The sequence below is a fragment of the Macaca fascicularis genome, chromosome 15, assembly GCF_037993035.2.
Source record: "Macaca fascicularis isolate 582-1 chromosome 15, T2T-MFA8v1.1".
NCBI classification, from domain to species: Eukaryota; Metazoa; Chordata; class Mammalia; order Primates; family Cercopithecidae; genus Macaca; species Macaca fascicularis.
The window spans coordinates 71,797,754-71,814,455 of record NC_088389.1 but is presented as its reverse complement, the minus strand read 5'-3'; the positions used below and the strand labels follow the sequence as shown (position 1 = coordinate 71,814,455).

At 40.6% G+C, this 16,702-nt stretch overlaps 1 protein-coding gene across 2 annotated transcripts in view; it reads left to right on the top strand.

The window, feature by feature from the left end:
- The window catches only part of TEK (TEK receptor tyrosine kinase), a 121,625-nt gene that overhangs the window by 46,686 nt on the left and 58,237 nt on the right, over positions 1-16,702 (top strand). For both annotated transcript variants that reach the window (XM_005581589.5, XM_005581588.5), the window contains exons 2-4: positions 2,412-2,723; positions 13,360-13,470; positions 14,339-14,491. In XM_005581589.5, coding sequence (XP_005581646.2) covers positions 2,412-2,723; positions 13,360-13,470; positions 14,339-14,491 — 576 coding nt within the window. The remainder of the gene's footprint in view (positions 1-2,411; positions 2,724-13,359; positions 13,471-14,338; positions 14,492-16,702) is intronic.

The window sequence follows — 16,702 nt, the reverse complement described above, 5'->3', positions numbered from 1 at the left end:
ATTACAATAAAATGCAGCTGTAACTCCTGCTTACATGAAGACTTGACTTTGAAATTTTTCTTCCTAATCATTCAGATAAAGGTTTAATTTGTACCAAGATTATCCTCAAAACATCACTGAATACAGTAAACACTGGCAATTGCCATTAAAAACAAATTGTATGAGGACTTTGTATCAGGTACAATGCTTGACATAAGTAGGTACTCAAAAATTCTGGTAAATGAATAATAGCCTTAAACGCTCAGCAGTCATTGAACACTTTTCTTTGGCATTTTGCAAAAACTGTAATGTTTTTTCCCCTATGAACTCAGTAGCTGTCAAAACAGTTAAATATGGGCAAGGAGGTCAGTTCAGACTCGGGGGAGTACTTTGTTTTTTTTTTGTATTTTTGAGACAGAATTTTGCTCTCTGTTGCCCCGGCTGGAGTGCAGCACTGGAACCTCCGCCTGTGGGTTCAAGCGATTCTCCCATCTCAGCCTCCTGAGTAGCTGGGATTACAGGCACACACCACCACACCCAGCCAATTTTTGTATTTTTAGTGGAGACAAGATTTCACCATGTTGACCAGGCTGGTCTCAAAATCCTGACCTCAGGTGATCCTCCTGTCTCGGCCTCCGAAAGTGCTGGGATTACAGACGTGAGCCACTGCACCCAGCCCGCACTTTCATTTTTAACCTTATTCTAGAATTGGAAGCCAAGTAAATGGATGGACTTGAATCAAGCAGATCTGAAATAAAATTTGTCCATCCATCCATCCATCCATCCATCCATCCATCCATCCATCCATCCACTCATCCAACAAACACTTAAGTCCTCTAAATGTTGAGATTAGGGAGAATATTCCATGTAAACCAATTCCTAAATTCCTGTTCATATACAGAACATTTGGAGTTTACTATTTAGAGAGAGAGTAAATAAAATATTCACAAATTATGGTAATCATTATGAATAAACCAGGAGGCCAAATTAGAGGACAATGGGATGAGAGTGTATAGGTATTATAGATAAGGCAGGTAGAGAAGTCTTCTATGACAAAGTGGCACTTAAGCTGAGACCCAAAGGACAAACAGAAGGTGGCTATGCCAAGAGTGGAGAAAAGCATTCCAGGCAGAAGGAACAGCAAAGGCTTTGAGGTAGGAAACAGCATCTTGTATTCAAGGACTGAAAGACCAGTGAGCATTTGAATCCCAGCTCTGCCTTCAATAGCTGTGAAAAATCAAACTAGCTGCTCAATCTTTTGAGCCTTCATCTCTTCATATTTAAAATTGAGATAATGGTGCATACCTCACAGAGTTGCTGAATTTAATGGGTATTCAATAAGATAACATGTCGCTTATTTGAATCACTTCTACACAAAGGTCTCTGAGACTCTAGTTGGGCCCTCATCACTCAGTTGCTCTTTCTAGTCTCCTGATTGTTTTATGCAGACTTGAGAGCCAACCATCACTGGAGCTAGAGAACATTTTCCATCCCTGATACTTCCACATTTGAAGAGGAGACAATAGGCACAGACTCTATCTGCTCATGTTAGAACCTTTAGAAATCAAAACAGTGGTGGGAGTAGCGGGGAGGGGAGAGAGAGAGAAAGAGAAATAGTGAGAAAATAACGTGAGAGGATTTTCTTTTTAAAAGTGTACTTCCTCATTTACAGAACAAATTCATAAAATAAAATTTAAAGTTTGGGCAAGGTTTTATTTTTACATTTGGGGAGAGGGTAAGGTTTGGGACGAAGTGTTCAAGAAACAGAATAAAGAGAAATGAAATAATAATCACCGAGTATGCAATATATAACAGACAGAGTGGTTGGCAAGGGTTATGTATTTTATCTTATTTAATCTTTACAAGAGTCCTGATGGAGTAAATGAGGTCCTGAGGGAAATGCAGACTTCACTTAGTCACCGTTTGTCATTTATCTTGAGGTATTTAATGTAGAATTGAGCAATTCTTTCAAAATGAGAATCTATAAGGCATAAGTTTATGTAGTTGATATATTTCTTTAGAATACTTTATTATTGTGACAGTATCACATTAGCATCAATTAATAACTAATAAATATAATGAATAATGATTATAATATCATTATTATTAATTCATCTTAATACAACATACATTTCCTGAATACCCAACTATGTCTAGTGCATGGCTTGTTGGGGGAATAATGGGTAGTCCATTGCAACTAGGGTATGCAGTGGGCCAGGGGACGTTAGCAGGATCTAACTGATGAAGGGTCTTGATGCCTTGGCAAAGAGTTTTGGATTTTGTCCAGTGGAAGATAGGCACATGGTCAGAGTAGCATTGTAGAAAGAATACTCACACAACTTTTTTAAGACAAGGCTTTGTGAGCACCAGTTTACCCTATGGGGTCATGTTAATAACCTTAGTCATACATTATTCTCTCTCTTTCCTTTTAGGAACTGTGGAAGGTGCCATGGACTTGATCTTGATCAATTCCCTACCTCTTGTATCTGATGCCGAAACATCTCTCACCTGCATTGCCTCTGGGTGGCACCCCCATGAGCCCATCACCATAGGGAGGGACTTTGAAGCCTTAATGAACCAGCACCAGGATCCACTGGAAGTTACTCAAGATGTGACCAGAGAATGGGCTAAAAAAGTTGTTTGGAAGAGAGAAAAGGCTAGTAAGATCAATGGTGCTTACTTCTGTGAAGGGCGAGTTCGAGGAGAGGCGATAAGGATACGAACCATGAAGATGCGTCAACAAGGTAACATGCCCCTAAGTTTTGGGCAGGTGAGGCCCACTGAGGCACACACACACCTTTTGTTTGGTAGCTGATCCCTCAGGGGCAGGGCATGTGCTACCTGAGTGTAGAGCTTGACGATCTTGCCTGCCTCTTTCCATGCATTGCTGTGTCTGGTACATGGAATGTTAGAGATAAAGGAAACTATGCAATCCAACCCCTTAACTAGATATTGTGCCTACATCGTGAGATCAAATGAAATATTTCATATGTTCTACTAAGGGCATCATGGTACTTATGGATATATGACTCTGTTACATGTATGTAATATGAAAATCATAGCAATGAAAACAAGTGTTCATTGCCAAACTACTGACTATTTTGAGCTTTCTTATTTGATTTTTCATGTGATACATTGCTTTGCTTGTCCCTAAATACCCTTAATGGAAGTTAATATTTTCAGGAGAAGATTAAATATAAATAAGAATTTTAGAAGGGGAATATCCATCAGTAACTTAATTTAATTGGTTACTTGGTATATCAATTTTCTTTTTTCCTTTTTTTTTTTTTTTTTTTGAGACAGAGTCTCACTCTGTCACTGGGCTAGAGTGTAGTGGCATGATTTCAGCTCACTGCAACCTCTGCCTCCCGGGTTCAAGTGATTCTCCTGCCTCAGCCTCCCAGGTAGCTGGGACTACAGGTGTGCACCACCACGCCCAGCTAATTTTTTGTATTTTTAGTACAGACGGGGTTTCACCATGTTGGTCAGGATGATCTCGATCTGTTGACCTCGTGATCTGCCTGCCGTGGCCTCCCAAAGTGCTGGGATTACAGGCATGAGCCACTGTGCCCGGCCAGTGTACCAATTTTCTATTGCCACAATAATGCTGTGTAACATAACCACAAACCACAGTGGCATACAATAATGAGCATTTATAGCTTGTGAGTCTAAGTCAGCTGTGTTGATTAGATGGATGTATTGACCTTGGCTGGGATTCCTTACATATATAGTGTTGCCTGGCTATAGGCTTAGTAGGCTGGCCTTGGCTGGGGCAACTTTGCTTAGTTCCTTAAACTATAACAGGCTAAGGTAGTATAAGGTCATAGTGTACAATTCTCAGCCTAGGTTGCAAGGAGCCTCATCTCATGTACATGAGATGTAGACATGAGGCTCCTTGCAACCTAGGCTCAGAATTGTACACTGTCACTTCTGCTTCATTGTATTGACCTAAGCCAGTTAAGTAGCTGAGCCTAGTGTCAGAGTGAGAGGGCACTACAAGTTGAAATGACAAAGAGTCAGGGATGCGGGGAGGAATGAAGAATTAGGGTCCTCTTTGCAGGCTGCCATTCTTGGAAAAGGACCATGATTTAATTTTAGCAGTCGAGTACCCAGGTCTAGCTCAGAAAACACCAGAATTTTGCAGGAGGATTTTGAAAGCCTCCTCTAAGGGAGGATTATTAAGGCTTTCTACTACCCCAGAGGCAATGATGTGATGATGTCTTTCTCTCAAAATAAAACTGGGCCTTAAGCTAAATCTTTAGACCAGTCCACCTATGTGATGGCAGTTGAAGGAGAGGGTGTTGCAAACATTATTTAATACAATGAATTGTATTCTAAGGTTCCAGGCCTGGACGGGCAGGTAGACTTCTGGTGCTCTTGATGCTGTCTGCTGGGAGGAAGGTACAGAATGCCAGCTGAGGTGACCTCCCTTTGTTCTGCCTGGAATGATCTAGCCTCTCCCCTATCAGCCACTTTGTCTGGGCTGCTGATTCCTAAAATGAAGGAGTCTTTTCCAAATTAATATCATCACAACCACAGGACCTGTGGACCGAGGACTTGTCATTACATAAAATAATCACATTATGAGCTGTTTAGGGGTTTTTTTGTTTGTTTGTTTGTTTTAAGACAGGGTCTTGCTGTTGTCCGGGCTGGGGTGCAGTGGCACAGTCATACTTTACTGCAGCCTTGACCTCCTGGGCTCATGCTATCCTCCCACCTCAGCTTCCTAAGTAGCCGGGACTACAGTCATGCACCACCATGCCTGGCTAATTTAAAAAAAAATTTTGTAGCTATAGGGTCCTCTTTGCTGCCCAGGCTGGTCTTGAACTACCAGCTTCAAGCTATCCTCCCACCTTGGCCTCTCAAAGTGCTGGGATTACAGGTGTGAGCCACTGCACCAGGCCTTACTTTTAGAAAGCTGATCCAGTTAAGTAACACACCTCTGCACATTGCTGATAGACTGTTTCTTTTATAATGTAACCACCTGTAGTCTGTATTTTTTTTGGATCAATGCTTTTTAAAGTTGAACATGCTTACAGATCACCTGTGGGTCTTGTAAACATGCAGACTCTGATTTAATAGGTTGTTTGGGAGAGTCCTGGAATTCTGCATTTCTACATGTCCCAGGTGATGAGAATCTGCTCCACCGTGGACCACACTTTGAGTAGCAGGGCTTTAGAGTTAGCCTTTCATTAGGGTCCACCTGAAAATATTTCTTTGAATTTGCTAATGGTAGTAATGAAAAGATTTGAAGGCAGGAAACTCATTTTAAGGTCAAAAGTAATAAAATTGCTATTCATTACAAATGAAGGAAAGGGTTTTCTTAGCAAAACTAGAATGTTCACCTTTAAATGACAGCAGGGCAAGTGGGAAAAGTGCGCAACAGAAATTCCCAGGAATGCAGCTCTCCGCTGAGGGAAGAGAGGTTGAACAAAGGGATGTGAGGTGTGCCAAAGCTATCATGGCTGAAAGTCAGCTCTATTATTCTTCACATGTGTCATTTTGGATTTGACTTGAATAAAGACTAATGTTCTTCTGCTGATGTTTCCACATTCTAAAGGAAGATGATCTGAGATTATGCCCCAGTCATTTCGTGGGAACAAAATGTGAAGTGCCACTGTGTCCTCACTGCACTGTCCAGAGGTCATCCTTGACAATGTATAAATAAGAACATGTAAAGCAAACTGGACCAGAACGTTGCGAGTTAAAAACCCACTGTAATGATCCCCCCAAACTGAGAGTCTAGGTAACCACAGGTAAAGAATGGCTTAATTTCAGTTAAATGAGGCAAAGGCAGACCTGGATAGTGAGAAACACTAATGAGAAGATGGCTTTTAGAGTTATACTCACCTGAGTTTTAATTCTTTCTCCATCACTCACCAGCCGTGTGGCCTTTGGCATGTTATTTAACTTCTATTGGTCTCAATTATTCATCATCTGTGAAATGGGTATAATAATACCTACAAAATTGTTTTGTTTTAAATAAGTTGGAATAGACAAGAAGCATTGATTTGCACAGTGAATGTGTCCTTAAAAGCTTAGGTAAAGCAATACATTGCTGCAGAACAAGGTACATAGTAATAAGAATAATAGCAGCTTATAAATGGTGGGAATAGCATTTGATGCCAAGTGATCTGACTTCAGAGCCAGTATTTATTACCACTACACCACCTTTCGATAACATTCTCCCTTAATGTTAACAACTCTCCCTGATTCTGAGCTCTTGTTTTATAAAGTACAACGATTCCACCTGAAGCCCTAAAAAGCAACGCAGGGCACAGAGTAGAGGTATGAGAGTGGAAGTCAGACGGATATGGGTTCAAGTCTACCTCTGCAGCTGAGTGGTGTGGCTCAGGACAAGTTACTTAATTGAAGTCATAATTTTTCCTCATGTGAAAAAAAATACGGATAGAGATTTTATCACACATATTTGAAAATTAAATAAGGCACTTAACTTTTACCAATTACATTATCTGCTTCACAGTAAATGTTTAACAACTGTGATTATTGTCATTTCTTTGAGTAATAAATTGGTGAGACAATTTTCCTACTTAATTGTAGAAATTTTTACTATGCATTAACATATTATGGAGTTTTACACAAAATGGAAAAATAGGTATGTTCTCTCCTGCATTTTCACAATAACAGCATCTCAGGCTAGTGAACGGGTTCTGTTTTTCTTGCTGACCATCCAGTGAGGGAAATCTGGTTTGAGGAAAGTGAAATCCTTTATGGTGAATCAGGAAAAACCTCCAAAACTATGTTTTCATGTCACTGTTAATTCGTTATTAAAACATCATGGAAACTCAGAAATGCCTGCCTAGGGACACAGCAGGATAAAATAAACATCAATATATTCCTGCTTGCTGCTGACTCGTACATCTGTGGAGGAAGTGGAAAATCCATTTGAGATGTGCCAAAACACAGCTTAAATTGGCTCACACACCCCAAACAGCCAAACTGGTTTTTATCAATGGCATCATCCAAAATAGTCAACAGCAGTTTGACTCAAACCTCATTGGTGATTTCATTTGGGGGTAGGAAATTATATATAAAGTTTGAAACATTTTTAGATCCAAAGACCTGTTTCAAACTGATCCATTAGAAGAAACAGGGTTATTTTATTCCTACTTTCATTTGAGAAATAGCTTTATATTAAGAATATCAAACTTCCCAAACATGATTTATGAAGTTGATCGAGGAGAGCCATTTGCAGCTAAATAACACAAAGGAATATGTTAAAAGCATCAAGAAAATGGGAAAATCTGAAACAGTTTAGTTCATTTATACTTTCATTCCATAATTCTTCTTCTTCTTTTTTTTTTTTTTAGACAGAGTCTTGCTCTGTCACCCAAGCTGGAGTGCAGTGGCACGATATCAGCTCACTGCAACCTCTGCCTCCTGGGTTCAAGCGATTCTCCTGCCTCAGCCTCCCGAGTAGCTGGGACTACAGGCGTGCACCACCATGCCCAGCTTGTTTTTGTATTTTTAATAGAGACGGGATTTCACCATGTTTTTCAGGGTGGTCTCCATCTCCTGACATCGTGATCCACCTGCCTCGGCCTCCTAAAGTGCTGGGATTACAGGCGTAAGCCACCGTGCCTGGCCACTACAATTATTCTTGAGCCTCTATTTGTGCCACACATTTTCCTTTGTATGCCTGACATTCCCCTAGCAACTTTATATGTGTTACTAACATAGTCTTTATCAAATATATATCAGATGAGGACTTTTAAGACCCCACTAATAGATGAGGCTTAGCTATTGTAACTTACGTGCATTCACTAGTTATGGAGTGTTGGATCTGGGAAGGTGAAGTCAGGCCCGATTCTAGAAGCCTGGCTCTAACCATCACCCTGTGCTACCTTTCAAACCAGATGTGATCTTGCCCTCCTGGAACACTCAATCTAGTAGGGGTTATATACCATGAGTGGGGCTATAATGAAAAAATGCAGGGGTATTTAGGGAGTAGCAATGAGAGCATCTAACCTGTGTTCCAGGTGTTGTGTGAGGTCTCTGGAGATACCTAAATGGAAACTGATGAATGAGTAGGAACTGACGAGGCTTAGGAGAAAAGGATGAGAAAAGAAGAAAGAAAACTCATGACTTGGATGTGAGTGATGAGGTCTGGCTAAGGAACTGAATACAGTTCAAAGTGGCTGGAATTGAGAGCTAAGGATGTGGACCTGGAGAAGATAAGTCTGGAGAACTAGGGGTGGAGGTCTTGAGTTTGTGTCTCAACTTCCACGTTTATTCACTGTTGACAGGCCTTGGGTAAGGGACTTAGTCTTTCTCAACTGCATCTCCCATATGGATAAACTGTAGCTATACTGTCTTCACAGGATTGTGGTGAAATTGTACAAAATAATCACAGATATAAAACTACATTATTTCCTGTGGTACTTATACAACAAGTAAACTGAAAGGAGATGACCAAAATTGAGCTCACTTGTTTTTCATCTGTGTTTTCACTTGTGTATAACTTTTACTACCACCTACTTTCTTCTCCAGCCCTTATGGAATAAGGAATTATATTTTTAGTTAAGCTCTGCCCATGAATTAGCCCATCCAAATGATCTTAAGCAAGTTATCTTCTAACCTAGGCCTTGGCAATATCATTTATAGAATGAGGTGGTTGCACCTAAAAGCCTTTTGAGTGCTAACATTACATAATCTATGAAAGCATGCGGAGCCAGATTCCTTGGTTCAAATCCTGGCTCTCCCATGTATATGCTATGTGATCTTGGACAGGTTACCTAGATTCTCTGTACCTTAATTTCCTCATCTGTAAAATTAGGATAATTGTAGCATCTATCTCATAGGGATATTATAAAAAGTAATTTTTTTTTTAGTTGGAGTCTCCCTCTGTTGCCCAGGCTGGGGTGCAGTAGCTCATTACAGTCTTGATTTCTCTTTTTTTTTTTTTTTTTTTTGACAGAGTCTCACTCTGTCACCCAGGCTGGAGTGCAGTGACACGATCTCGGCTCACTGCAAGCTCTGCCTCCTGGGTTCACGACATTCTTCTGCCTAAGCCTCCTGAGTAGCTGGGACTTACGGGCACCCGCCACCACGCCTGACTAATTTTTTGTATTTTTAGTAGAGATGGTGTTTCACTGTGTTAGTCAGGATGGTCTTGATCTCCTGACCTCGTGACCTGCCCACCTCGGCCTCACAAAGTGCTGGAATTATAGGCTTGAGCCACCATGCCTGGCCTACAGTCTTGATTTCTTAAGCGCAAGTGATCCTCCTGAACAGCTGGGACTACAGGCAGGTGCCACCATAACTGGCTAATTTTTAAACATTTTTTTTTTGTAGAGAAGAGGTCTCACTGTGTTGCCTAGGCTGGTCTCAAACTCCTGGCCTTAAGATATCCTCCCACCTTGGCCTCCCAAAATTGTGGGATTAGAAGCGTGAGCCTCCGCCCCCAGGCTGACAATTAAATTTGTATAAAGTGCTTATAACAGCGCTTGGTCCATAGTAGGCGCTATTAAAATGTGCTTATTGTTTTTATGGTCTAGTCAAGTCACATGACATCAATATATGTGTACTGAATACAAGCCAGGCTCCCGTGTCATCAGAAAGCCCAAAGTAGAACGTGAATGTTGGGTTTCCTTCGTTAGTACTCAGCAGAGAACAGCCAGCCTGGAGACATTCATGCAGAGGGAAACTGTGGACAGCAGTGAAACTCTGGTGTGAAAATGCCCCTAAGAAAACAGGAGCTTAAAAAGCACAGTCCTAAATAATAAAGAGTCGCAGAGTAGTGGGGGGAAAGCTACTTGGAGTTGAGCCTACTGGGGAACCTTGGTTCCTTTCAGAACACAATACTGAGTGAGAAGTCCCACGGTCAGCTAAATAATTCTCACACAAAGGAGCAGAAAATATAAACAAACCACATAGACAGGAACAACAGCATGAAATGGCCAGAAAAAAATTCTCATAGGAGTCCAGGAGCATGCCACGGAGAGCAAGAGCTGCATGCATTTGGAGGGCTAAATGAAGCACTTGGCAATGTGAGCAGAAGCCCCGCAAAGCCAGCCCCGCTCACCGTCCAGTTCCCTGTCTGCTCCTCCTCTATGGCTGGTTCATTTTAGTGCTCTGGAGAAAAGTGTCCCTCAGGTTCATATCAGAAATGTCAGCACAGCAGTGTTGCTGTTTATATTAGAAGGATACTGACCTCCTCTAAGCACCTCAGGGCTTAGCCTACATCACTTAATATTACTAACAACCGGCCGGGCGCGGTGGCTCAAGCCTGTAATCCCAGCACTTTGGGAGGCCGAGACGGGCGGATCACGAGGTCAGGAGATCGAGACCATCCTGGCTAACAGGGTGAAACCCCGTCTCTACTAAAAAATACAAAAAGCTAGCCGGGCGACGTGGCGGGCGCCTGTAGTCCCAGCTACTCGGGAGGCTGAGGCCGGAGAATGGCGTAAACCCGGGAGGCGGAGCTTGCAGTGAGCTGAGATCCGGCCACTGCACTCCAGCCCGGGGACAGAGGGAGACTCCGTCTCAAAAAAAAAAAAAAAAAAAAAAAAAAAAAAAAAAAAATATATTACTAACAACCTTTGAAGGTAGGTATTATTACTTTTCAATTACACATGAGAAAACTGAGATTTGCAGAGGTGAAGCAACTCTTTCAAAAAGGGTGGCAGAGGGTGGATCCAAGCCCAGGAATGTGTCTGATTCCAGCGCTCACACTGCTGGAATGATCTACCCCGTGCTCTCTCTGGGTTTGCCCCAGGTCATCATCTGTACCAGAGGCATTTACATACCTGACCACCAGGGGAGTCTGTGCAAGGCACCCATACTAGGGTCAGCAGGCACAGCCCACAGCCAGTGAAAGCAAGCAGACAAACCTAAAGCCCAGGTCCTTCTGAGCATGGTTTGGAGGCATCTTTTGCTCTCACAGGGTAGCTGTCTCAGCCAGTGGTGCACAAAACACTTGATTAGTCTTTCTCAAACCACCATCTGAAAGCCATGGATGAGATGAGAATGAGGACACAGCGACCAGCTGGTTCATCACAAGGTCCTCAGCAGGATCCGTACAATCCCAAGGCTTGGTCGTGGTCTGAATCTTTATAGGAATTCTTACTTTGGGGGGCAGGATGTTTTGCTATTAATTTCTAATTTAGGTGCATTCTGGTCAGAGAATTTGTTATCAACAGAGATGTGCTTTGTAGATAAATAGGTAATGTTCTGGTAAAGTGTATTTCAATAACTGAGCAAGGGGTTAATGAATATTCAACAGATCTCTAATAGCATTATTGAAATCTTCTAAATATTTTCTTAGTAATTTTCAGTCTTTTTAATTAATTTCTGAAAGTTTCCACTGTGCTTATAGATTTGTCAGTTTCTTTAACTCTGACACTTTTTGTGTCATGAACTTTGAAATTCTGTTGTTAGATGCATATATAATTTCAGGATTACAATATCTTCCTGAACATGACATGTGAATAAAATCTAACAGGGTTTTATCAGTAGATGGTTCTGTTTTATCATTACATAATGACCATCTTTATCCCTAACAGTTTTTTAGCTTTATAATAATTTTTTTCTGTATAAATGTTGCAATGCTAGTTTTATTTAGTGTTAGTGTGCTATATATTTTTACATCCCTTTATTTGCAATCTTATGTGCCATTATGTTGAATGTATACTTCATGAAAAGAGCACACAGTTTTTTTTGTGTGTGTGTGTGTGTGTGTGTGTGTGTTTTAGAATTAAGATTCTAGAATCTAAGATTTTCTGATCTGAATTTGATATGAGCTCCTGTTTTTTAATACATATTTGGCATAACTTCTGCCACCTTATTCCATCTTTTCCACACCATGATTTTCTCTGGTCCTTTGGTTCTCATTTTATGTCTTTTGTTTCCTTCTCTTCTCTCTTGCCCTCCTATTAAGGAAAGTTAGATAGACTGTTTCTCTTCTTTTAGTGGTGAGCCTTATATTGTTAACATTGGCTTAACTTAAAGCCTAAAGCTAATACCTCCTTATCTCACAGAGTTTGGCTTTCTGCAGATTATGATACAAGTTAAAGGCATTCAGAAACTCTTGTTGTTGGAAGAAAGAAGATTTTATTCACACATCTTGTCCAATAAGCCAAGGGATTCAATGTTGCATGGCAAGCTTGACACAGTGACAGGAATTTGCAATCAATTGGCTTGTGATTTATTTATTTATTTATTTATTTGAGACTGAGTCTTGCTCTGTTGCCCATGCTGGAATACAGTGGCACGATCTTGTCTCACTGCAACCTCCACCTCCCGGATTCAAGCAATTCTCCTGCCTCAACCTCCCAAGTAGCTGGAATTACAGGCGCGTCCCACCACGCCTGGCTCATTTTTGTATTTTTAGTAGAGACGGGATTTCGCCATGTTGGCCAGGCTGGTCTCGAACTCCTGACCTCAGGTGATCTATGTTGGCATCCCAAAGGGTTGGGATTACAGGCATGAGCAACCATGCCCAGCTTTGGCTTATGATTTTATAAGTCAAATATAAAATAATTTTCCCAGTTACATCTCAGTACTGTCCAGTTCCATAACTATGTCAGTTCATACATATATAATTAAAAGGTAGAAGGCAAGATATTAGATTCTATCCTTGTCTTTATTCTTCAATCTTCCAATATTTACACCATGAGTAGTAAGTCCAGCATTTTGCTCATTTTATTTGAGAAATGCATGGAAATTAGAATTAGAATTAGAATTAGAATTATTTGGAACAACAACAACACAAAAGGATCGGGGAAAAGCCATTTGGCAAATGTTTTTTTCTCTTTCACTTTGGGGAAACTCAGATTTCATTCATTTTTTTTTCCACTTTGAGAAAACTTGGTTGGGATTGGAAAAGGATGGCAGATTCACAGTTAATGTAGTTTGTTGTTAGTATCAGGACTTAGTTTGATAATAGGTACAGGTTGAGTATTCCAAATCCAAAAATCTGAAATCTGAAATGCCCCAAGATCCAAAAATATTTGAGTGCCAATTTGATGCTTAAAGGAAATGTTCATTGGAGCATTCTGGATTTCAGATTTTCTGATTTGGGATCCTTAGCTGGCATAATGCAAATATTTCAAAATGGAAAAATAAAATCTGAAACACTTCTGGCCCTAAGTATTTCAGATAAGGGATATTCACTCTGAACTAATCAACACAAAATCCTCACCTCCCCAACCGCTGAATAGAAAAATTGTGCATAGGCATATTGTTTGTATATATTTACACTCTTACAGAGTGTAAATTAGCCACCACTGTTTTTCACTTTACAAAAACCATCTGACACCTAGCAAGTGCCAGCCCTCATTTTCTGAGTCTTAAAGTTCAATTGCTCCTGGAGAAAATGTGTGACCCCATTTTTGGTATTTGTTTTCTCTCTTTTAAAAGCTTCCTTCCTACCAGCTACTTTAACTATGACTGTGGACAAGGGAGATAATGTGAACATATCTTTCAAAAAGGTATTGATTAAAGAAGAAGATGCAGTGATTTACAAAAATGGTGAGTATGTGTTTCATTGCTTTCCCCATTATGATGTGAGATATCAGATAACATACAACATATTGGATCATTTTCCTATTGTGGTCTTGTGGGCAGATGTTTGAAGTAAAGCAGCTATGATGCAAGCTTTCAAATTCTGTGTATGATAGAAGCCCTCTTAGGTGACATATTTGGTTACTTAAGAATATTAAAGTGGAATTCATATATGTGAATGTACATGGTATATGTACATACAATAAAACACCATCATAATGTGAGATCCCAGCTTCAGCCATATAAAATGTGAGTTTCTTTGATTCTGACATTGTTGATTGCAAGGTTTAGGAAATTACCACAGTAAACATGGGAAGCCAATTGTTAGTTCTGGCAGTCCAACTGCGTAATCCAAATGTGTCTAGAACCTAGCTATGGTTTGGTACCACCCGGTGTCAGTTGCCTGATCCAGCTGGAATATTGATGGGGATCATTCTGAAGTGAGTGAGTAGATAGGACTTCCAGACTGGAGTAGCAATTATATATATCTCCTGGTTAATTGGTTAGTTGACAGGGTTACCTCTCATTTTTCACCTAACTTTGCCTGCCAACTATGTTCACCTCTTCCTGTAGAATGTAAGAACTTAGACTACTCCCACTTTTATGTGTTTGGTGGTAGATCCCACAGACTAACCTATCTGTTTTATCACTATGACTTTCTTGACTATTGGGAGAGTACTGAATAGTTCAGCCTTTTCATTCTTCTCCCACATCCAATATGTGAGAGCACATTTTCTTTACCACGTCAGGGAAAGCTGATTAAGTGAAGAAACCAGACAAGGAAACAGGAATGTTTCAGTGTGACCTATTGTTCTTCACTCTTCCCTCTTACTAGGTTCCTTCATCCATTCAGTGCCTCGGCATGAAGTACCTGATATTCTAGAAGTACACCTGCCTCATGCTCAGCCCCAGGATGCTGGAGTGTACTCGGCCAGGTATATAGGAGGAAACCTCTTCACCTCGGCCTTCACCAGGCTGATAGTCCGGAGTAAGTGATGGAGAGGCCACCATTTGTGATGGTGTAGTTGTCAGGTTGTTACGATTTTTAGTTGCAGGTAATAGAAACGAACTATGGCTTCTTAAGCAAAAACCAGGGATTGGTTGGAGGTGGTATTAGTCTGTTCTTATGCTGCAAAGCAAATGAATAAGAGATAGCAATCATCAGAGGAATGACAGAGGAACCTAGGTATTTAGACCTGAAAACTTAAAATATTTAATATTACAAATATTTGACATAGCTGGGGAAAATTCAGGGCAAATCATTTCTAATTTCACATGCTCTTTATTAAGACATACCTGAGACTGGGTAATTTATTAAGGGAAGAGGTTTAATTGACTCACAGTTCAATATGGCTGGGGAGGCATCAGGAAACTTACAATCATGGCAAAAGAGGAAGCAAACACATCCTTCTTCACATGGTGGCAGGAGAGAGAAGAATGAGAGTGAAGGAGAGGGGGAAGCACCATATAAAACCATCATATCTCATGAGAACTCACTCACTATCATGGGAACAGCATGAGGGCAACTGCCCCCATGATTAAATTACCTCCTACTGGGTTCCTCCCACAACACATGGGGATTATGGGAACTACAATTCAAGATGAGATTTGAGTAGGGACACAGCCAAACCATACAAGAGGAGGACACTAAGGACTCTTAATATATTGATGGGAAAGCTGAAAAGTGGCCGGGTATCGTGGCTCATGCCTGTAATCTCAGCACTTTGAGAGGCCCTTTGAGCTCAAGAGTTTGAGACCAGCCTGGGCAACATGGCAAAACCCCATCTCTACAAAAAATACAAAAATTAGCCAGGCATGGTGATGCATGCCTGTAGTTCCAGCTATTTGGCAGGTTGAGGTAGGAGGATAGTTCAAACTCGGGAGGTCGAGGCTGCAGTGGGCCAGGCTGGATGAAAGAGCAAGACCTTGTCTCAAAAAAAAAAAAAAAAAAAAAAAAAAAAAACAACCACCAAAACACTATAAAGCAAGTTCCAGTAAAGATAAGCTTCAAGGAAGAGCTGAGGCTCGGTTGTGGTTGGTGTGGGTGGTAGGGGAGAGGGCTTTCTCTCAGAGATGCTGCTTTTACCATGACTCAGCTTCAGCAATGTTTCTTTCACTTCCAAACTTTGAATTTCCAGGAAGAATAATGAGATTGGCCTAACATATATTAGATGTCTATCAGCCTAGACCAGTGAGCTACAGACAAGGGTGGATCCACGTACTACAAGTTACAGGCACTAGAAGCTCACATTTGTACAGCATAATCATCCATATAAAAAGGGGGATCACAATGAGGAAAGCAGTCTCACTGAAAGGTATCTGCTCTAGGGGGATGAGTTGGACCTCTTGGATTAGACTAAAGTCTACTTAAACATTGCCTCCTGTAAACCCCACACTTCCTAGGTCATGTAACTCTTAAGTGTGATTTTTATTTTCAGTTTTGAAAAATGTAAGAGTTAGAACTAGTAAACACTTTTTTTCTCCATTATAACTATTGAAGTGGGGCATAAATATCACCATTACATTTTCCTGTAATTTTTACAGGAACTTGATGAATAGAAAGAAAATGATTTGCCCTGAATTCTCCCCAGCTGTATCAGGTTTTCATAATATTAAATATTGAAGTCTTCAGGTCTAAATGCCTGGGCTTCTCTGTCATTCCTCTAATGATTGGCATCTCCAATTCATTTGCTTTGCATTATGTTCCCCCATTCGTTTACCAAAATATGTTGATCTTAAATCTGTGCCAAGAATTGTGTTGGTGTTGAGAATACAGGATCATAAGATAAATCCCTGTCCTTTGTGTCATTCCCAATCAGAGTAGGCACATGTATAATAATTACCTAAATAAATATTGAAAACTGACAGTAGAAGTATGAGAAGTGTGATTCATCTAGTTTATGCTCCATGCTTAGCCACCTCTGTGGACATAAAATATAGCAAGGTGTTTTATAGGCAGGACTATTTGGGCTTGAGTCGAGAGGCATCTTTCCATGTACCCAGGACCTGTTTCCTCCTAGATGACTACTGTGCTTGACTTCTATTAAATGTCAGAGCAGCCTTTTTGTAAGATGAATCTTTAAAACATATAATTTATGATGATAGCAAAACTGCAATATTCAGCTTCTAATAGCTTGCCTCACAGCTACCTTTACATGAAGTTTCTGTCGCCTTGGGAGAAGCAAGTGACATCCCCTTT